Consider the following 23,647-nt stretch of genomic DNA (forward strand, 5'->3'; position numbering starts at 1 on the left):
CCGATCCTGATACCACGCAGGCACAATGTGACAGCAAAACAAAGCAAGACACAATGATCCATGATATAATGACTGCTATTTTGGTCCCATTCTCTTGGAGGGAAACTGAAAAGAGGCCTCGCCAGCATTTACAGCGACGTAGCCCACAAATGGAAAAACTCAGACGAAAAACCTGAATTGTGATGGACAAGTTTGTACATGTTTCACTTTTTGTCACCAAAAAAAAAAAAAAAACGGCTGACGAACGAGAGATAATACTGTAACAGATGTGACAGGACAAAAATTGACTGTTCTTTTGTTGTTCCTGGGACTTGATATGTCTCCCCCTCACTTATATCAATGGTTGAGAGGAGGCAACGCAGAAAAACACATATGGGCGCATAAAGAAGTGAACAAGCGCTAACAAAAGATGCACAACATGCACAGAACTCTGGCAGCTCATCAAAGCACACGCTCTGAACGTCGCGGTTATAAATTATGCTGAAGGTTCTATTGTTTGTTTTTGCCATCTCCCTCTTCAGATCATAGAAAGATTTAAAGACGTGGTGGGCGGTGGGAGCTGCAGGCTTTCATTTTTTTTTTGTGCCTCCTCTACCTTCTCCATTTGTGACATGACTGTGTTTGGCTTTTTGGAGCACGTCTGCTTTTATCTCCCCTCCCGGTACACTACTTTGTGCACTATTCCTTTAGTAACCAAGCAATAAAAAAACCGCAAACGTGTGCCAGTCAAAACACAAGCCGCGCTCGTGCCAACAGCTCGTGCTGAGTATTCTGGCATTCGTGGCACCAATCTGCAGTGATCTGATACAGGCTGTCCTTCGAGCCAAGGCGGCTTAATTTGCAAAGACGTCTTTGCAACAGAGATAGTCATTTCATTGGCGTGATGGTGAGCTGATGAGCAAGTAAGTGAGTGAAGCAATGTGAAGTGTCTGGATCAAGGAGATCACTGCCGTCTTTTTCATTCAGTCTGAAGTCCTGAAGCACATTTTGCCTTAAAGTATGATCTTTAAGACTCGTGCATAGTGTTTGGTTACACTGATTAAAGGTACCCTGTGCAGTTTTTGGCTAACAGCAGTGCAACAGAGTCATATTTTAATGAGCGGCTCCATTTTGTTTGTGTTTGTTTTATCAGTTGGACCTAACAACACAAATTCCAGTCAACGGTTTTAAGCTAATGCACCAAGAAATGTCGCAATGTGCCCGGAATTGCAGTAAAGAAGAAAAATGCTACGATGTGCAAGGTGAGGATCACGTGACGGGGACAGCAAAAAGCATCAGTATGCTAGTGTTTGGGAGCCTTGTGACTTTCGGACTTGTACCTTGAGAAAACCACAGTATAGCTTGATTTGTTTTGTAAATAATCAATGCAAAATTTTGATTATGAGAAAGTCAAACTACTTGAATAATCAATTGTGGCATGCAAACCTCCTTCATTCCAAAATAAAATCAGCCTTTCAAATATTTCACAAGGAAATGCATTCGGCATGTTTGTCAGGCCTCAAGGATACAATGATATTTGTGCAAGACGCTGAATGTAAACATAACTGGATATATTTACAAGAAAACACATAGGAACCTCAGATAATACGCACCATTATTCTGCACGCTCGAAGGAGCAGCCGACCGGACGACACTAACAACTAGATTACTGGAACAAAAAGGCAATTCTACCTCCTGAGTTTCCAGGTGGTTTGATGCATTGCTTTCATTAACCCGGAGGAATCACATCCTCATTTAGCTGACCACAAAACACCTTCACCGGACTTGGGAAGAGCAAAGTGCCTTGCTCAGGGGCACAAGTAGAGTAATCGCTGAGTGCAATTGAATGGAAATCCAATCACAGACTCCTGCTTGATCTCAGATTCTGAACAGGTGACCCTTTGGGCTGCTGCGGCCTTTTTCACGCACTCATGTCTTCATTGAGGGCCATCCACCAAAACTGGGTCACATTTGACAACGACTTGTTGGGTATTTCTGCTCAAAGTGAGACCACCCCTGATAACATTTCTATGGTCCCCAAATCATCATTTGTGGTGGGACTACGTGGGACTACATGCCCCCCCCCCCCACCTCCTGCTATTCACCACGTGTCACGCTTTGTCCCTTCCCTCATCCCTCAAAGGCTGCGTATAATTGTTCCACCGGTGGCAGGCTTTAATTATTCACATGATGCCAAGGCTCAGGCGGTGGCAGCTATCACCTCATCCATCACCAAGAACTATGGCTCCGCCAATCTACAAATGCGCTGTCTATGAGTTGCTTTGTGTGTGTGTGTGTGCGTGCCATACATGATAAACATCTCGGGAGCAAACTGCTGATGCTGGTCTTCATTATTTTCAGATGTGTTTGAGATTAACAGAGGAATGGAGTGCGATCCTCTGCTTGGCATTACACTGTTTTATAGACGACTTTGTGTTTCAGAGGCGAGGCTGGGAAATTATATCTTATGTAGCTTCTGTAGCAAACACAAAAAGGCAGTCTCTGTCGCTCCTCATCTTTTTGTTAATCTCCTGTCTCTTTCTCTCTCTTTCACTCTCCATCTCCCCGTTTATGCTCACTCGCCCTCCTCCCTTCCCCTACATCTCTCCATCCCTGTTCTGTAATTTGCGCATCCTGAAATGCTTAAGACATTAACCACAATAGCCCGACATTCATCCAGCAATGCTATCTCCTGAAGTTAGCATTTTTCACTGTCAAAACATTGTCAGTTCAGCAATGGGGATGTGTACGCAGCTTGAGTAACCGTTCTGCTTCATTAAAAGTTGATGATAAGCAATAGCTACTGGAGCGTCATCCGCGAGATTGTTAAAGCCCCTCAAACGAGCACAAACAGTTGTCAAGTTGTGAGCAGGGTTTCTTTGTAAGCAAGGAAAGCAGACTGTTGTTTTTATTTATTTATTTTTTTGGCCTCCTGGTTTCCACACGGAGCGCCATCAGATCAAGGTGTGGACTCAATTTCCAGGTTTTTCCAAAACTGTGGTCGTGTTTTCTTCTTATCATGAGGGAAAATATCTCCATTGAGCTGGTTTCTTCAACACCAAATTCAACCGTTTCAGTAACAATAACAGGCAGACGTGGTCGAGGTGACTGTATCTCAGTCGGTGGAGTTGTTTGTTTAAATCTTCTGGTAGACTTCATGGTAACTAAACACAGCAGTGGACACTTTGACAGTTCCTCCAGTTTGGAGTTCATGCCTAAATATCTGACGCAACATGTCTTTTCACTCCCAAAATGTTGGGGAACGCACAAGAGACAGATCAAAACAGGAGCTGTCAAAATCAATGCAGCAGAGGTCAAGATATCCCGGCCTTTGATCCCCAGTATGGGTCAAGCTCCAAAAACTACACTTCCGATCTCCCTGCCGGGAAAACAAATAAGGGAGACTTTGTGGTTTAAAAAGAAAAAACAGGCACCATTAAGTGTTATTTTGGAGGATTTCATAATGCTCCATCTCTCAGACTTGACAAAGCTCACTCACATTTATAGCTGTTTCAGACTGAGTAGTTCTCCTTTAGACGAGTAAATGGATCTTAGGGTAAATTCAGATGCTCTGAAAGGATCGTGTTGGTGGAGTGGACAAATGCACTTTTCCAGGAGGATGTGTGTGTACTCTACAGTATCGCACAGGTTTGAATTCTTCATGAAAATCAATGTCAAATCAATTACCATTTTAATAAGACTGTCTCCGAAAGGCACCTTCATATGATCTTTCCAGTATTACATGCAGAAAGGAAAGCCAGTTCCTCTGCAGGATTCAGACATATTGAGAAGCCCAGTGTGTTGAACTTACACTCGGTCGGTGCCATAGCTCCGGTAGTCCACTGCCGCAGAAACGGCCACAATTAGCGCCGGTACCCCATAGCCCACCAGATAGAAGTAGCGCCGGCGCGAGTGCTCGCTCTCGAACACCTCCACGAGCATGATATAGAGCTGCACGCCCTCCAGGAACATCCACGTGAACGCCGCCAGGAAGAAGAAGTGGAGCAGGGCGGCGAAGACGGCACAGGCAATCTGGGAAGGGTTTGTAGCGGCAGACAAAGGACAATGAGAGAGATAGAGAGGGAAGAAAAAAGAAGGGAGGTGTGAGGATTCAAAACACTTCTTCGTCAGATCACTTTTGGGCATTTAGCTGATCGCCTGAGGGATTAAAAGCATTGCTAAAGGGCGTAATATGATTAAGAAAATACGTCAATTGAGTTACTATAACCGAGCAGCATTTTCTGACCTCTGCCTGTTTGTGTCTTCCTAACAATTAGCATTGCTAAGCATTGTTTGGCTGAAGTGACTGGACGTTTGCCCGCAGTGACTGGCAGAAGAACGCTGCAGCTACCGAGCCCATGTGGTCTTGTTTGCTGTAGCTGGCATGGATGAAGGAGAGATATGAAGAAGTGAAGTCAACAGTCCAAAAGCCATTTGGAGCTCATTGTATTTCACACCACAGCCAGGTGCGAACACATAATGTAGTTCCGCACATCTTGGACTGATAGAGATACCTACAGGCCAGACTTGAATACAGCAGACTGTCATTAGCATGTACGCATGTGCTCACACACTTTCTAACAATAATAAGATACAGTACTTACAAGGATTGATCTAATTATTGGCACAGTTGAACATAACTAGTGTATTTTGTCACTGAAATGGATTCAATTAAATAACTAAAAGGTTGAGTGGACATTAATTGCAGTTCAGGAGAGTGATCTTAGAGCCGGGCTGTGAATCAAACCCATAAAATGTTATGGAAGGGAAAGGTGTGGGCCAAAGCATTATCTTTTAACTTCACAGGGGAGTAGCTTTACGGATAAACTATGGCATGTGAGTTTTGGTAGACTATTAACATTAAGATATATTCCAGTGTCTGACCCCATTATAAATGTACAGACAGAGATCATTTCATACACTGTTCAGACAATCGCTTTCATTCCCTCGGAGTGCAAAGCTAACTGTGCGCTCTGCCTCATTAGCAAGCAACACCGGCGTGATTGAGAGACGCCGTAGGTGAAATAAAGCCCTCCGCCATCCGCCATCCCGCGTACATGCAACGACTCCACGTTTGTCGGAGTGTCGAGCACACACACTTGAAGATGACTGTGCAGCGACAGCATGCCTCCACCTGCCACCACAGCTGAGCTCTTAGAGGAAAGCGGTCCCATCCAAACTACAGTTATTATACCAGGAGAAGGTTTAGTGTATGGAACAGCTTAATCCAGATGAATCTGAAGTGTTTACAAATTGGAGGGCTGAAAGAGGAGGTGGTTGGGGACGGATGAATGTATGTCAGTGAATCTGTACTGTATGGTAATAATATGAGGATGTGATAGTGAGAAGGCAGATGTGTGTGCGTGCTGGGATGTGTGTGTATGTGGGAGTAATTTCAAGTACGTGTTTGCTTCTGTGAAACCAAGGGAGGGAGCGTTTGTTGAACGAGGAGCACCTCGCTCTTTTCTTTCAGCGTTCTTTCGGTGTCAGCGAGCCAGGCAGGGCGGAAGAAGTTCAGGGCCGCTCGCACTCACCGGGAGCGTCCAGTCGCAGCGCGGCAGGACGCCAAGGGTTACACGTTCTCAAACATCTCACACTCTCAAAGTTAGAGCGTGGATGGCGAGCTGCTCTTCAGTGGAGATTAACACAAAGAGAGCTCTTCCAGCAGCCCCTGGGGACTGTGTACTTGCAGAAAGATTGTGATTCAAGTGTTTTGAGCAAGGGGCAAAGATAGAGGCATGTCTTCATTTTGTTTTTGATTTTTTTTTTTTTTCATTTAGACACTTGTAATGCACCCCTGACTGGCTTCTCGAGTGAAAACACTGAGTTTCAATTGTTCAGAATGCTGCTACCTGAGTGTTTATGTTGACTGAAAACAATAAAGATATCAAATCCATTCTGGGCAATTCCTTCAGGTTTTTGTCGTTTTAACATCTCAACGCTGTTGGCTCCTTCAAACACATCAGGTTATCAAATGAAATTTGTTTCAAGGCAATATTTGAGACTTCAGATTAAGTTGTTTCAGTCCTTGTTGTTTTTATCCCGCATTTAAAGGAACACCTACCCAACTAAGAATCCACCTACCAACACCTCTAAAGCTCACTAATTAACACGTTATATCTTGTTTGATTGATCCGGAAAAAGTGTAATCGCGACTATTTAGTGTTCAACAGGGTGTTTCTGACTATTTCTTGGCTGGAAACAATAAGCAATAGGCAGAATTTGTCATCCTTCAACAGAACCATGCTAGCTGTTTCCCCATGCTTCCAGTCTTTATGCTAAGCTAACTTGGCAAGAAAGCAAATAAGCATATTTTTCAAATATATCGAGCAATTTGTTAACATTTTTCTCTGTTTTACTCCTGTTATATTATATGTACTGTCAGCTGATTTTATTAATAGCGTCTTTATTCGTAATCTGCTTTAATGGAAGTCACATTTTTGCAGTGCTTTGAGCAGCATGCTGTATGCAGTGGTGCTTTATAAATCGACAGCTTACAGTAGCACAACTTTTACAGTATCCCCCAGCAGCAGTCTTACCGGCTGGTCGCCCCGATTGATCCCCACCAAGAACAGGGACTCGGCGATGAACAGGCTGATGCAGAGGTTCTTATGGATGGTGTTACGATCGCTCTGGAGGCCGCGGAAGAAGCAGAAGGTGAAGAGGCTGATGAGCAGGCAGACCAGCGACAGCAGGATGCCAACCCAAGTAATGACGTCGAGGAGCATGTCGTGGACAGGGTCTGTGTTCTGTAAGAGAGGCCATGAGAGATGGGGGTCAACAATGCCCACATACCTACTGTTTGCACCACTGTGTGATTTTATATTTTCAACATCTTGCTATTACATACGTGCAATATCTTGTGCAATATTACATATTTTTGCCTATGCATCTATTTTTAATATACTATGTAACATATTTTTTATCTACTGTGTAATAGTGGAAAACACTGTACTTACCCCCCCACCCCCTACCCCCTAATTTCTTGCATAGAATGTATATACGCATATATAGTTGATTTTTTATTTTGTATTTTTTATTCCCTTCTATGTCTCCTTTTATATTCCTGCTACTGTTACTGCCGCCTGTAACACCCTAACGTCCCCTACGGAGGATTAATAATATTATCTTATCTTGTCGTTTGGTGTTCAACAAGGCTGTAAAGAAAATATGATGTATTTAAGTCATGCACAGGGATTCATTTTTTTAAAGAAAAAAAAAAAAATCAAATATAAAGATTAAAAAGACTACCATTAAGTTAAATCACCATTCTATCCCAGCAACAACTCTAATGCTTCTACTTATATTATTATTGCTTTTGGGGGTTAAAGTCATTCACTCAACCATCCAATAAACCAGTACACACCGAGCCACAGGTGGCAGATATGAATCATGAATTAGTCAGCGTGAATCAATCCAAAATGCCCCCCTATTGTTGGATTTTGGACAAGCAACAAAGTGAAACAAAGTGAGCAATCCACGGGGCCGCAGGTGTCTAAGACCATCACAACAGGAATACAATCAAACCGCAACATGGTCAATAACTTTCACTGCTGCTTTTAGATAATTTTCTCTTTTCAAATAGTAATTTGCCACCACAGACAGTTTTGGGCACTAAAAAGCCTTTTGCTCACAATAAATCCGTGCCTTTACGGGGGAGATAAGGATCGACAGTGACTCCACCACAGCCATGAAAGAGAATTTACATCAGACCATAAAAGCCAAGTGCACATGGGGATAGTTGGGCAGAAGCGGGAAAAGGCAACACACCCTAAAACAGCGGAGTCTGCAGAATGAACGACTTCTGTGGCCTTAAAGAGATTAAAGCAAACACATTAGAAGCAACATCCTGCCAAGAACCTGCCAAGGGTAAAAATTGGGCCCTGTTAGAATTGGACCCTAATTAGGAATGTGTAATAGGTGGCATCTAGTCAATAGGATCTGTATGAAATTTTGAAGGGCCGTTCCTTTCTTACATGATCAGCAAATTTCACAGAATTTCTCTATCACGGTGATTCCAAACAGGAGGTTCTTGCACCTCATGAGGTACACGGAAAGACTGATGTGTAGCTCAACTAATGTGATGAAAAAGAGTTAATAATTTGATTTTAAAAATGTATATCAACATCAGCTGTTATACCTCTGCACCATATGATGAAAAGTTAGCATGCAAGGTGAGAAACTGGAACAAGGTCAAGGTCAGCAAGGATCAAAATAGCTAAAAAATAACAGGCCCAAACAGTTCAAATAGTTCAAAATAAGGGTTAAATGGTTTAAATAGCTAAAAGAAATAGTGCTTTGATAAATAAACATTTAAAATAATGAGCCAAAAGTAATGAATAAATGGTTGAAATAGATGAAAGTAATGAATAAATGGTTGAAATGTGTAGGAGTAATGTGAACATTTACAGTTCAATTATAATATAAATATTATAACATCCACTTTAATATCATTAAGAGCGAAATAATAGCCAGTTTAAAATCAGTTCAAATCGACACATTTTGAACGTGGCAGGTAGTGTCGATGACGGGGTCCTTGAATTCATCTGACACAGCTGTGGGGGCACATGTAAAAAAAACAAAACAAAACTGGAAAGCCACCACGCTGAAAGATTTAATATTGTACAAGCACACGTCACTGAAACAGATGTGCAGATTCCCTGTGCGATTCACATCTGCTTTGAAGAACTGCACTGTCATCTGAGAATTTGCTATGGTGCTACCGGTGGGGAAGAAACGACTTGCCAAAGAGATGTGTCTTTTTTATGCATAGTGTCTTCTATAGGATGTAAGACATGGGGATAGGCATCAGAGAGCTTGATTTATTAACTAAACATAATTACTGCATTCAAACATTTTGGTCAGCTTCTGAGGCTTCCTAATTTCCCAGAGGGATCGTCCTCTTTATCAGCCTTCTGGGCATTGATTTAAAAAAAGGGAGGAAAAAAGTGAAGTGGGGGTGGGGGGTGGGGGGTAATTTGAAAGAAATCTACCAACCTCCTCATAACTGACTGTCATCCCTGCTGGGACTCAAGGACTACCTGGGTGGAACCTTTGAGTTTTGACATACCGACTACGTCTGAATGCTAATGAAGATCAAACAGGCATTATTTTAACACATTCTACGGTGGTAGAAATACTTAAAGGCAGACAGTTAATTAACAATGACAGGCAGTAAAAAAAAAAAAAATCAGCTGAAGAAAAGAAAACTAAGCGAAATTCCTCTTAACTGTGTGTGCATCAGGCACTGGCACTGTATATTAACTAGCTGACTTAAGAGTACAGTTCGGCTGTTTAATATCAAAGGCTGTGTACGCAGCCTTGGCCTCAAGCAAATAATGTATGACTCGTAGCTATAGGGTCGGACAAACCCAAGAAAATATTTGCTTACGTTGAAAAATAATGCCGCAAAAGCATACTGTATGTCTAATACGTCTCTCAAACAAGCACCTCTTTAAATCATATTTCGACCACAGTCAGCAGTATTTTCCGCAGGGGCAGGGAGAGAGGGACCATCAACATCCACGGGTGGTTTTTCTTCCCTTTTTTTTTCCCCCTTCCTCCCCCCCAGTCAAGTTAAAGTGAGGAAACTTGGGGGATGAAGTATCGCACAAAAGCCTTGTTTAGTGGCAGCTCAGCTAACGCTAGCAGAGAGGGGAACAGATGCTGATCATTAAGGGGCTCTGGTACAATAACAGCCGCAGTGCTCCTTGAGTCTGGGGAGAGTGCGCTTTTGATTTTCCTGCCTGATGAGCCGTTGTGTATACGTTGGAGGGGTTGCGGGGGGGGGCTGGCAAGATGTTACATAGAGCAGACGTCTGTGTGTGTGTGTATGTATGTGTGTCAGTCTGTATGAAAGTAAGGCTGATTTCAGCCTCCTTACTTTAGAGGGGTGCCTACGCAGTGGGTGGCAACAGATGTTGATGTTTGTGCTTGCATGCTCTGTAGGTGTGTGTGCTGCATGTGACACAGAAGTCTGTTTTCAGTCCGCTGCATTACAGAGGTATTGATGCGGTGGGTGGTACCGGCTGCGGTGCATTGTGAGGGGACCCTAAGGTCTCCTGGGCGAGCGAGCTGCGCAGTGGCTGCAGGCTCTATCCATCACAATCACACCATCAATTGAAGAGGGGCCGGGTCAGAGAGAAAGAGAGGAAAAGAGACAAAGCTATAGGAGCAGAGAGAGAGGGGCACGGAGTGTATCTACACCTGGGTGATGGATTTACTGTGGAGCGATTTTTTGGTCTGGGAGGTGGATGATGGCTGAGATGTCGCCTGCTACATTGTCTCTGCTGAAAAGCTTCCCTGTACTGTGGGCTCTGCCCGAGCTGAATGGCAAATGATGTGATCTGCAGAGCCTCTGCACCTAACCTCACACCGACGAGCCTCCATGATGGGGATCAGTGCCGGGGACTCTGAAGTAGACAGACGAAATTTGCTCTCAAATTCACTCGCTGCGTCGCGAGGGCGGCCAAGTCATGCAGCATCCATGTTACTTAGCGGGGTGGGGCACATTGGTGCACATTCGATTTGTCGTCCAATCTTTCTCTCTTGAATTTTTCTCTTCTTTCTTAAACACACATATTTTTCATTCCAGACGGATGCCTTAGGAGATTGGCTTTGCCCCCGGCCTGCTCGCACGTAGCACAAAGTAAGTCTGTCAAGGAGGAGCAGCCGTGGCAAGGAGCCTTTTGCATCGCGCGCTGGTCATTCCGGCCAAGTCATCTGAACCTGACACCACATCATACGCACTTAATTACCATAACATCCAAAATCTCCTGAACCAGTTTTCTGAAATGTGTAAGATGGTGAAGTGGTGAAAAGAACAGAGCGTCAATCCTTTATACCTCAAAGAACTGCTCTGAGCATGAGGCCATGAAGCCAATCCAATTAAAATGCATAAATCTCCCTATATGCCTCCAGAGCCGGGCTTTGACTCATGAAATATGGTCAGGCAGGGCAGACAGTTGCACTAGGGGGTAGTGGCCCACTGCAGGGAGTCATGTGACAAGTTCACCTACGGTATGACCAAGGATTTATGATCTGCACAGGGATGAGGAACAGTTGCAGAGGGGGCATATGAATCAGGGGTCCTGGCAAATTCGTCACATTTAAAAGGGCTGGGAGAGAGGTTCCAGCTTGCGTGGTGGGAGTTGACATTCAGCACATGCACCTAATGTCACACTGTGTTCCAAGCTACAATAACTATGATATAATGTCCAAGCCCGATTTTTGGTTGCTATGGCAGTTAATGCGGCCTCCGTCTCCACCGTCTGTGCCTTAAACATATAAATAGATTTGTTCCAAACCATCTCTCATGCCGCGCGTACAGTATCATGCTTATATGTAACACCATAAAGTACACAGCCAACCTTGACTGTCCTTTCTCATCATAGTTACTGTCTGATCGAGCCAATGTGGAGATGTTCTATAAGGACAGTGATGAATGTTACCCAAATATCACCCCCTCCATCATCCAAGTGGGATGTGCCATTGATTTATACTTACTGGTCTGTCGGGAATAGTGCCACTTACCAGTAGCTCAATGCTTCCCTGGGGCCTATCTTAGCGCACACATCCACTACGTAAATAATGGTCTGTAGGTGGAATCAGAACAGGTCTATATTTCTTGAGCTGGGGCTTGTGCTTTAGCCCATATTTAAAAGATTTTTTTTTTATCTCAACGCCCACTAGCAATCCTCACAAATGGTGGACTTAAATTCAAAGGAAAGGGTTCAATAAAGAGCCGCGGGAGCTTGAATGGCCACGAGCCATTAGGGGAATCTTGGAAAATATGTTTAAAGCAGACCCTGATGTGGCTATTCACGCTGTGTTTATTTCACACTCATTGAACCGCATCTGCTGAAGCAAGACCGAGTGACCAAGAAAGGCTTGTGCAACAAAGAGGCTAATCTGTAATGATCAAATTATTTCATGTGAACTCTTCAGGTAGTGTCCAGGTTCAACACCACCAGTTGAAAAGGCTAAATATTACCTTTCAATATCAAGTTGAATTTATTTCCAATACGTTTTAAGCATATTTATTTGCAGCAAATGTCTCAAGGCTCCGTAACAGGACATCTCGAGGTTAGAATCATCAACGTTCTTCGCAAAGTCACATGAAAGTACACCCACTCTCACATCACTTGCCCTGTCTGCAATCATTCGAAAAGATACAAAAGAGACATATAATCTCCCATATGCAGCTGCCATCTGCGAGAGCAGTTTTAATTTGTTTATGCGGCCAACGGCGCTCCTCAGCTCGGATTGCAGGATCAGTCAAAGACATCAGCTCTTCTGGCAAGATAGCTCAAAATTAGCAAACAAAGGGCTCGAGAGGAGTGCAGCGACAGCACTCCATGCCTAGTTACCTGATCCCCTGAATCTGACAAGAATCATACGAGTGGGCGTCCTCCTGAAAACTGGGAGGCTTGAGCTCGATATTTGACATTAATGAGTTCCCTGCGACTTGAAAAAGATTTCACATTTGGTAATCTGGCGAAGGACATTGCATTAGAAACCACCAAGGCCCTAAACATCTTCGGGTACTCGCTCGCAAAATTTTCAGCCATGTTAGAACATCTACAATATGTGAATCAGAAATTATTCTGAGGAACTAATTGACTTCAAACATAATTAATCCCGATGAGACACAGTCTGGAGTTTCCCCACTGCTGAGTGAGTGGAATAATCTCACATACAGAGCATTTGAGTTCAAGGGTTCCTTTTGAATATGAATGCACGGGCAAAGTGTTTACCTTGCCCGACTCACAATCAGTGTTAGGTGGGGCATGATTACAAGGCACGTAATGTTAAAAAGTGTATTAGTGCACATATATTAGTTTTATAACAAACGTTTGGTCTCAAAGGAGTGAAAGTTTAGTCAGTAAGACCTTGGAAATTCTAAAGTTCATGACAGGTAACTGGGCTAAAGACTGCAGAACAAGTCAGGCATGATGATCTGGACGACAGTATCAATCCAACTTATTTTTTTTGCCATATGGGAAGTAAAAGCACATGTGGATTGCTTGTTGAAACTGTAAAAATGCGAGCGCCTGGGCCGTGCAGCGGCTTCAAATCACCGTCAGGGACAAAATGACAGCGCTGACGGCGTCACATGCACAAGCGGGAGCGTTTCGCCTCTTCTAACTTGCGTGGCATTCTGAATTCAATCCTAAGTTGGAGCTAAAAATGTACCACTACAAGCGTGATGCAGACGACGGCTTATTGAGCCGAACATAAAGATCTCTGAATACAACACTTGCATTATTCCCAGCCAGCGTGCACACGATCAATCGGGCAAAAAAACATCAAGATGAAAGATGATGGCGATGCTGCGGCGAGCCTCTGTCCTCCAAAGGAAAACTGTAATTACAGCATGCCTATCTGTTTTTTCTTTCCGAGATGCCACTGAGAAATAAACAAGGTTAGGATGTAATCTGTTGCTCTGAGGGTAATGAGTAATAACAATGCAGAGATCAGCAGTGGTATGTCCTGTTGCCATGGACACAAAAACAGATAGTCTCTTCAATTTCTGACTTTTTTCTTCTCTGCCTCTCTCTTGCGCACACAAACTCCCACTTTCCCTCCATTCACTGTGTTCTCAGATACAACACGGTGACAGTTTGTCAAATAAAAAGCCTCCGTATCTCCCATTCAGCGGCACCTTCCAACACGCTGCCTTTTGTAACGTCCAAGTGGGAAAGATAAAGAATAAGGGAAGGTGAAAGAAATCGCGATCACTCAGAACTGGGGTGTAACTACTGTCCACTTTCCTCCAGTGAGGAATGTTTGGGATTGGCTTGACTGAAAGCCCTCCTTTCACTGCCTCCTTATTTTTTCATTTTGCTGCTTTGCTTTCATCGCGTGAAGGCTCCCATTCTCCGCGACTCCCTCTCTATTCCAGACTCGGCTCCGGCTCTGCAGAGAGCTCAGTCGGACCAAAAGTCATGCTGCTCGGTGACAAACAGCAGCACTCTCTCGCTGGAAGTAAACCACACCGGAGTCGTGTGTGTCCGGTAAGGAAGCTTCCTGAATTCAAGACTTTCGTGTGCACGAGTGTTGGGTTTGTGCAAAAAATGAGATCGGGCTGAAAACAGAGGGAGGTGACGGAAGGTCCGGAGGTTTTATGGACAAGCGCCAACTGGGACAGTGCTGAGAGTAGTTTTTCTGCCACTGATTCAGAAGAGAAGCTCTGGAGAGACAGATGCCAAAGCAGATACCAAGAAACCCGTCTGCTCTGTCAGCAGCGAGCTCCTCAGACTTCCTGTGACAGAAATAATTAAGCCGCCTGTCAGCGTCAGAACTACGACACAACTTCTTCCCAGACGCCAGTGTTCTCCGACCTTTTCCTTCTTCAGCTCGCTTGATTTTTCCTTTTCCTGCATCCCCTTTACCCGCCTCCTCTCTCTTTCTGTTTTTCCAGCTTTGTGAGTGCTGCCCACAATAATCACTCCACACAAATCTTTTTTTTTTTTTGCAGTTTTTTTGTACTTCCATTAGCGCCTCTCAATTAACTGCTCTCCGACACTCCACATCACGCTAACTGTACTCATTTCACTTTGTTTCTGTGGCTAACCTGCAGGCGAAAAAAATAAATCAATTAATAAACAGATTTAGGTTTGGCTCTAAATGATGTTAAGCAATAAAAGGCAAGTCTAAATACATTTTTAAAAAAGGTAATTCACTTTTATCCAGAGAATTTGTGAACACTGATACCACTCTTCAGTCTATGTGCTAACTATCAGGCTATTACCTCAGCTTTGCATCCAACTTGTCATTTTAACACTTCAGTTTGTAGATGGCTAAAACAAGAGAGAGTCAGGCTAGCTGTTGCCCTACTTCCTGTTGTTATTCTTAGCTAAGCTAATTGGCTCCTTGCTTTAGCTCCTCAGTTTGCACACAGGAAGAAGAGTGGTAATGATCTCTTCATCTAACTCTGACATTCTGGGGACTAAAAGCCTGTTTCTGCTCAGGATTAGATATTTGCTACTTAGCTAAACAACTGCCTGCAGTCAACTGCTTTTTGTCACGTTTAAAATGCAGTAAGGTATGATGTTGATAAGAAATTAGATATTTTACTAACTTGCAATCAGCTCCAAAATGTAACACCCAAACTATCCCTTTAAGTCTATGTCACCATAAGGCAATGAACAAAACAGACACAGTGAGGTCACAAAAGGCCTGGCGGACATATTTCTATATGACCACCACGTATCAACAAATGTCTTCTCTGAAGTCATACACAGAGTTTCAAAAAGGCTTGAAGGACAAACTGTTATTTGTAAAACCAATTTATAAAACATGCTTTAAAGAAATGTTGCAGGCTTCTGCTTAAGTGCGCACAAAACACACCACGCTCTGCAGCCAACCATATAGCACGGCTACTTCATACTTTGGAGGTTTAAGATAGCTGCAATCAATACACACTTTTCACTGACAGGGCCGTTGTTAAAGACTATATGAATAGAGTGTGCGTACATTGGCACTTTAAATGTTAGTCTACAAAGTGCTTTGAAGGTCAGAAAATTGTTCGGCCTATTTTACCCTCTGAGCTAAAAAGCACGGGAAATGTAAACATATATTGACAAACGGTGAGAAAGGCATGCTTCTGCTTTACCATGCTCTCCACTATCTGGACCTTACTTTTCTTGTCAGCCAATCATCTTGGAGTGGACCGGCTGTGTAAACCATGATGGATGCATTTTCATCTCTCTCAGCAGCATTTGGTAAATTGCACATTTTTGAGGATAAATGGGCCCATTGAGAGGAAAGAAAGGGAAAAGAGCCGGCCTACCTTGACATCCACATGGGCCATGAGGACTGCAAAATTGGTCAGATGGGTACAGGAGCATGTGGTGTGAGTCCTGTTGGTGCCTAGCAAGCGGCAGTCCTGCGTCGACCAGTAACCAGTCATGGTTCTCTTGGAGTAACTCCAGAACGAACAGTTGGGGTTGAAGTTCTCCTCAGATTGCTGTTAGAGGGCAAAAAGCATAAATAAATGAGTGCGCTCAGACACAGTGGAATTAATAACAGACAGAACGCTCCTCTCTCCTGACAGGGGCCTGCAGTTAATCACACATTAGATTTGTACTTTTCTACTTTCCTTTGTGTGCAGAGTAAACATTCTCAAAACAGGCCAATTGTTTCCCCCACCGCAATCCGTATCCATTCTGAAGTGAATAGCAGGTGGTTTTACTGTCGTACGGCATCAAGCGGCCACATGCCTGTTTTTCATTGTGTTTTTTGACCTTTCTCTTTAACTTTCACTGCGTGAAAATGGACTGCCCCACTGTTTAATGGGCACCACCGCTGTCTGCACCGGGCTACAGCTCTAACGACAAGCACGCCTCCCTGCTATCTCACTTGCCATTTTGTAAAGGTAATCCACAACTCTGAGGCTGGGTTACACATGAGAACAACAAAACATAACTGCTGATAAATAGATGCCTTTTCCTCTTGAGCCCAATTCCTTTTCCACCTTCGGGAACAAAGGAGAGTGCACTTACGATCCTTTCCTTCGTGACTCCAAGCTTCCAAGGTTGAATTTATCTGCTTTCTTACTCTAAACACCGTGAAGAGCTGTAGTTTTTCATAGTTTCACACTTGCTGTAGGGTAATTAGTTTAATAGGGTTTATCCTCTGTGAATGTAAATTTGCCGCTGATTGAGTTTACCCTTCACACGACCAAACCCTGCGTCAAAAAATTCCACAGCAAGGAGAGAGGATGACCCTCTGTTCCATTAATGATTTTAATTGGTCCCATTAAGTGGCGAGGCAAGGAAGCAAAACAATAACTAGAGGGCACATCATCATCCGAGATGACCAGTGATCCAAAACCTCACGGTTGAGAGGGACTGCAGGAGGCCGGAAAAATAGGAACACACGTTCAGGAGCAAAGATGAAATATCTGAGGTTTATCATCAAGGGTAAAGCTGAAGCTGACTCAGTGTAACGTGAGCATAATATATACAGTATATGACTTCATGTATGTTCGCTATACAGTACTGGCTGCATAATCACATTCAGTTTTCTGAGGGGTGCATTATTATGGCTAAAAGAACATTCTTATTTTACTTCTGACTAATATCCAATAGCAATTATTGCAATTTTCCCCCTTTGATTCCTACAGCCAAATCTAAATTAAGCTGAACTAAGAACAATAACAACACCACAGCAGTTACAGTACACCAAATAAAAAGGATTTATCCCCACGGAAGAGAATAAGAAAATGTTTTTGCTTGCAGCCACAACCATGCTTGAGAAACAGAGTTAATCAGAGCCTTTCGCTTAACAACACCTCTGATTGGTTTACCAGTTTACCAGAGAAAGGGGAGCTCTTGAATTGATGCACTTGAGAAAGCGCTGCGCATGCACAACATCAATATTGCATCCAATGACGTTTAATTAAATGCGGAAGCCGTAATTGTAATCACGATTATCATCTGATTAACTGCACAGCCCTCTGCAGTGTACGGACGTGTCCGTATGTTCAGGGGAACTTTGAAGTCCGGCTGCAGCCCTCCTGGTGCGCTCACAGTGCCGTAAGCGGAAGAAGCTAGTGTGCAGAAAACACACTTTTCCAAAAGGGCACTGTTTTATTGAAATGACTTGATCCGAGCAAGAAAAGGGTATAAAAGCGCCAGCGCCCCAACATTAGACCAACAGTAAAATTACTGAATCTACAGTCCAAATTACAAATTACACTTAAGGCAGGTGAGTCACAGCAATAACTGCGCTGACATTGGCCCCTGACATTTTCCCACCATTTAATTTCGACATCCATGAGCTATCGTCCTTTTACTCTCCCTCTGTCCCTCTGCGCTTTTTTTTTTTTTTTCTGCTGTTGTTGCTTCCTCCCAGGTCCCTCCCACACATGAGACCCGCTGCAATTCTCTTATGGATGTTGAGCATCCCTGATAATCGCTGAAGGCGCTGTTCATAGACAAAACAGGGATATTTTGAGGGTAGCAGAGTGTGGAGAAGATAATGTAGTCAGGAGGGAGAAGTCGCGACACCCCACAATGACTAAGCAGCCTCCAGTGAGGCTCGATATGACTGGTATTTGTTCAAGAGATCAGGCTGCTGTTTGCACAAACTAATAAAAAACAACACGCATCACCTTGTGAGTGATTTTGTTTTTTCTAATTTAATTTTCCCACACCTTTCCTGGAGTAAAACTTCTTCACATTACCTTCATTTTCTCGGTTTGAGATGGGATTTGTACATTTTTGTTGCACTTCAGGGCTAAAGAAAACTGCGATGAAAGGGTTTTATCGAGGAAGTGCATGTGCGAGTGTGTTTTTGTGCGCAGGGAAAAGAGGAAGAGACAAAAAGCACATTAAATGCAGAGGCAGTCACATCAAAGTGAAAACAAAACACGTATCAACACAGACAAACATAAAGAGACAGGAAATTACCTGGAGATGTCTGATGGTAAAAATGACAGGGTCAGAGAGGTAGACTTTGTTAGAGTCCTTGTTGATGGCCGCCGTGATAACCGGAGAGTTGACAATGACAGAGTAATTGGTAGCCATGGCTTCACTGCCCAGCTTCATGCTGGCGTTCTCCGTTGAAAGGTACACCCCGATGTGTTTGTACAGGACGAACGCTATCCGAATCTCGCCTGCAAGAGGATGATTGGGGAAAGTGTTCAGTCTTCTACAATGTGGACACCCCAGTATAACACCCACGCATGATTGTTCAACACCTCATTTCAAATCTGCTGCTTCAAGATACAAGAGGTAAAATTAGCGGTTCCCTAAATCATAGACCTACGAGCGTCACCAAAACATGGTGGAAGTTCTTAAAGGTCATTTGCAAATAAAATAACGCGACAAGAATTTGTATGGTGGATAATTTGATCTGTTTGAGAAGTCAAATTTGAACGCCTGTTACCTGGCTTAGAAATACTTTGGCACTTTAGCAACAATACTGGAGAAAATAACAATACTGGAAAGTTAGCACAAGATTCAGAAACCGTACGAAGTAAAGCTGCCAAAACAGGGACCGATGTCAAGGTTGCCAGAATTTCTCCACAAAATGACAACAGGAGAAAATATTTCCCACATCAACAAGCAGCTATTTTAATTCAGCGTCCATATAATGTGGTTACGACTCCACTGTTGGGCCTGACAAAGGCAAGAATTTTTCATTAATAATTTCCTCCTCTCTTTCTCTCTCACACACGTCTCTTTCCCCTCCTGCCGTCTCACTTTTGAGCACTGATATGAAAGAAAGTTCCCTCCTGCCGAGACTGAGATCACTCACTCAGATGAAAAGAAAACAATTTGGGTGCTACAGCGCTGGATGACGGGGGAAATATCTGCCACCCTGCTATAATGATCCGCCTGGGCACGGCTGGACATGGACTTAGTCATCCAGCAGAGAGGCACCGGGCGCAGCTTGAGTCGATTCTGATTTGCATGAGCTGATAATAAAGTCTAAAAATGGCACTGCATTGCTCCTGAAGATCGCTATGTATTGTGTCTAACTGCCTCATTTACAGTTTAGAGGCAGTGCTGTAGTGTAACTGATTCTACAGCCAGGGTCCTATTTGAAGACTGCAGAATGATCCCTGTGCTTTATGTGCGGTTTGAGAGGCAAACTGAAAGTTATTCACAGGCATCTGAAATGAAATTCCCACAGAACCCCTGCAGTCCAATGCAATGTCACATCCGCATACACAAGGAAAGAAGATAACAAAAAGAATTTTGCATTAATTACAGTGGATGCCGGAAAGATTTTCATGTAAATAACAGCATTCCTCTTACGGTCAAGTCACATTTGGTTTATTAAATCTGTTCTATCACCAACTGAAGTGGTGCACGATGCATGATTACACTTCAGACTGACCAATAACAGCAGATTCAAAGGTCTGACTCCTCACCGTTTCTTCCATGCTGCTTGAGCGTGTTGGCCGAGAGGTGGATGGAGTTGCCCTGTCCTCCCGTTTGTGGGAACTTCAGGTCGGGTAAATTCCCATCTGTGCTCATCCTCGCCACCTCCAACTCTGCACAGAAAAAAACACCCAGGCGAGGCAGCAATTAGCAATCAATAAGCTAATTTTTTCTGATTCACAATAGGCATAATAGACATAAGTGATGCTGACGATACAATGAAGGAGCGACTGAGGCACAGCAGTGTGGAATATTACAGCTCAGGCCTTAAAGGAAATATTCAACATTATGAGCAATGTGCTTATTAGGTTTCTTGCTGAGAGTTACATGAAAACACTCTTGTGTCTGTGCCTTGAGCGTAGACCCAGAGTCAGGCGATCATTAGCTTAGCTTAGCTTAGCATAAAGACTAGTAGCAAGGGGAAAAAGCTAGCCTTGCTCTGGCTAAAGCTATAAAAAAAACCTTTTATATTTCTAACGTGATTAGTTAGTTCCAGCAGTGCTGTGTTCATACTAGGTGAATGTGAGACCATCATTCCCAGTTTACAATGATTAAACACCACTCATGCATGCAACTTGGTTAAATAATACTCAAGTGTCTGAAGGTCCAAAGTCCATTATTCATGGTATGTTAGCAGATATTAATCATTAACTTTAACGGCTGTTGATGTCAATGCTTGTGAGTCATATATATTGGAGTTTTTTCTGTCTCCACCTTTGTCCCGTGTAACAAGAACAAGGCGTTAGACCTAAACGGTGTTTCTACAAACTTTGAAACTTCAAAGACGTGCTTTCAATGAGCATAACAAAAATGTAAATTAATAATAACCCTGATCACAGATGCTTTGGACTTGACCTTCACGCGACTTATTTGTTATCAGTGCTATTAAGCAAAGACCGAAGAACTACAGCACACAGCAGGCATAAGTAAACTTCAAACGCATCTCCAGTCACTTCACTGATTCAAAAAGCCATTCTCCTCGAGAAGCTGATTTCATTAATCAACACATCTCCAACGAGCACTAAACGCGACACATCCCTTCTTGATTCATGCAGCTTTGAAGGGCTGCCTCCCTCTCAACTCGCTGTGTGCAGGCGAGGTTAGTGTCGCGCCATCGGCCTCTTAATCAAGTGACTATCAAGCGTTCAGGTGACATTGTTTCCTCTTAAACTGTAAAAACAAAGGCAAACTTTGCCCTTTGGAAAAAAAAGAAAAAGATGCTGTCATTTCAAGGAATCTTTTTTGTCGAGAAGAGCGGAGAGAGCGAGAGATACAAGGAAGAGATAAAGACCAGCGAGGGAAGACGAGCTTGCTTCTGCGGCAGCTCAACAGCTGTTGTGTCTGAAGCAAACTCCTAATTTATGGTTCAAAGACTCCGGCGTAATACAGCAGAGGAAAATGAGCTGCTGATAGGAGCCGAGCTGAAATAAAAGCTCATTCCATCACAGTTATTACAGCGTGATACAATTCAGTTTAATAAAGCAGTGGAGTGCTCTCTCATCTGAAGCACAGGTGACCTGTGTGAAGTCGAGGGATTCCTAAATGTCACATGAACTCCCAAAGCACCGCTATGAATCCACTGATTCCGGTAGATGCTGCACAAATGTCAAACTCCAAAAGAACAAGTGAGCAGTATGGGTTTATCCAGGTGGTAGGCCTGAGTCAACAAGCTACTGTTAGTGTACTGACACCTCACCTGTAAATTCACAGTAATGATGAAGTTTATGAATGGATGACATGGATTTACAGGCCTGCAAAGAACTCACATTTTACACTCCCATGTTTCAATTTCTATTAAATTATCAATGCCACCTGATTGCAATGCAACACATCAACACTTCCATTCATGTTTTACAATTAAAGCTGTTTGGTTTTCAGCTGACTGCTATCGTCCAATCAACATTCACTTTGGTGCAGTCTCCTTGATCTATCGGAGGGGGTGACCTCCGACCACGATCTGTCCAAGCATCTTCGCTTTCAATGACGGTCATTCTGCACCTCTGCTATGCCACTACACCGATGACAGTCATCGCTGGTGCAGCACAGAAAGCGGCTGGCAGGTTTGTCTGCAGTGGAGGGTCAACTTGAAAGACAATTTCGTCAAGTGTAAGAAACAGAAACTTCATTAATCCTGGTAAGGCATTCAGATGATGATCTGATGTCAGTGGGCTATGACACCTCTGTCTTTGATAAAGGTTAGTGCACGCGAAAAGATACAAAGGGGCCACATTTAATCCTCCCTTTGTATCTGTTCTCATACCAAAGCTTCCCCTACTTTCTCTGAGAAAAAAAAAAACCTCTTTGTATTAACGTTCTCTTGTGCTTTTGCAAAGGCCAGGGGGTTTTGGTGATACATTCCTATTCAACTTAGCTAAGACAATACCCCAGATAGCTCACCATTCCCTGGATTCCAAGGCTGCCTTTGGAAGAAAGGAAGCATTTTTCTTCTCCCTCTCCCTCTCCTTTTTCCCTCTGTGGTTGTGTAAAAGAGCTTACGACGGGCTTCAGGGAATTTCTTTGATGCCATAGTGGTTGTCGGACCCAAAGGCTATACCTTCAAAGCCCGTTTAAATAACACGCTAATCGGCAGAAATCTGCTCATGAGATTATCATACAGAGAGTGAGGCGCACTCTCGCGCAGACAAAGCCCTGGACGAGCACATGCACTGTGACGTGTAAACACAAACACGGACACAATGGGCGAGGAAATATCCTTCGTCTTTGAAAGCGATGAAAACAGATCTCATTATCGGCTTGAGCCTAAAATTGGAACAAGGCTCTCTCGCCGTTCGCTTTAAAGCGAGAAAACCGGCTCACCTTGACATTGAGAGGGTGTCACCAGGTGCACTGCGTGTGAGCTACAGCACACCTGCACGCACAAAACCCTTCGCTTTAGATGTACGCCAACGCGAGGGATCAATAAATAGCTGCTGCAGTGATTACCAATGTTTAAATGGGCCCCCTTGTCCTCATTTAACTACCCTGCATGGCATGAGGGATTGCAGGAGCCAACTGGCTGCAAAAAAATAAGCCGAGCAAACAGAGAGATAAGGCCTAGTAAACATGTCACCAGCACATAATTAACCAGACTACCACCATGCGCTATAAAACCTCACTCGAGTTGAGCAGGCGTCGTCTCATTCCCCTCTCCAAAAGAGCCCAGAATCTCCTTAATACCCAGATGAATTGTGTGCCAGATACAATAAAATCCTTTTTATTAATTCTCCTTACGCTTGCTTCCTTTTAAGTCAGTAGACCTATATTTTTAGGTTGCCATGGCAGCAGGAACTTGAAAAAAAAAAAAAAAACTCCCACTTGTTCAGAGAAGGGGGCGATACACCATAGCATCATTTTTTCCTGACCCCCCCCCCCCCCTCGCCCCTGCCACACTAGCCCCCGGTCTGCAAAACAGGTTATTTGATTCAATTTGATTTTGCATTCTCAGTGTTCACCGCAGACTTAATAAATTCCACTTGTCTGCTGCAGCTGATGGATTTACGTTTGAAAAGCACCATGAGCAAAAATGTTTGACGACAGAAGTTCCATTATATGGGCTCACTTGATATTTATACACTGAAATAATGAGCTCTGATCCCTGATCTGCACCACTAGTGGTTAATTCCTCCGAATAATTGACATGAATATGAACACAGTCGTTTGAGATAATAGTCAATTTAAAGCCGACGGCCATCAGCTATAACCAGAACTGCCAAACTTGACCTCCTGCATTAATCCAGTGACCTTCACACTTGTTCCACTGTCTCAAGAGCTCT

The 23,647-nt window shown here is 43.5% G+C and overlaps 1 protein-coding gene across 7 annotated transcripts in view; it reads right to left on the bottom strand.

The window, feature by feature from the left end:
• Positions 1–23,647, bottom strand: part of LOC143316988 (adhesion G protein-coupled receptor L3) — a 201,521-nt gene that overhangs the window by 23,493 nt on the left and 154,381 nt on the right. For all 7 annotated transcript variants that reach the window (XM_076724885.1, XM_076724884.1, XM_076724887.1 and 4 more), the window contains exons 13-17: positions 19,865–19,987; positions 18,396–18,601; positions 15,773–15,949; positions 6,519–6,728; positions 3,791–4,011 (exon numbers count right to left, since the gene is read on the bottom strand). In XM_076724885.1, the coding sequence (XP_076581000.1) occupies positions 3,791–4,011; positions 6,519–6,728; positions 15,773–15,949; positions 18,396–18,601; positions 19,865–19,987 (937 nt within the window). The remainder of the gene's footprint in view (positions 1–3,790; positions 4,012–6,518; positions 6,729–15,772; positions 15,950–18,395; positions 18,602–19,864; positions 19,988–23,647) is intronic.

This window comes from Chaetodon auriga, chromosome 24 (assembly GCF_051107435.1).
Source record: "Chaetodon auriga isolate fChaAug3 chromosome 24, fChaAug3.hap1, whole genome shotgun sequence".
In the NCBI taxonomy this organism is placed as follows: Eukaryota; Metazoa; Chordata; class Actinopteri; order Chaetodontiformes; family Chaetodontidae; genus Chaetodon; species Chaetodon auriga.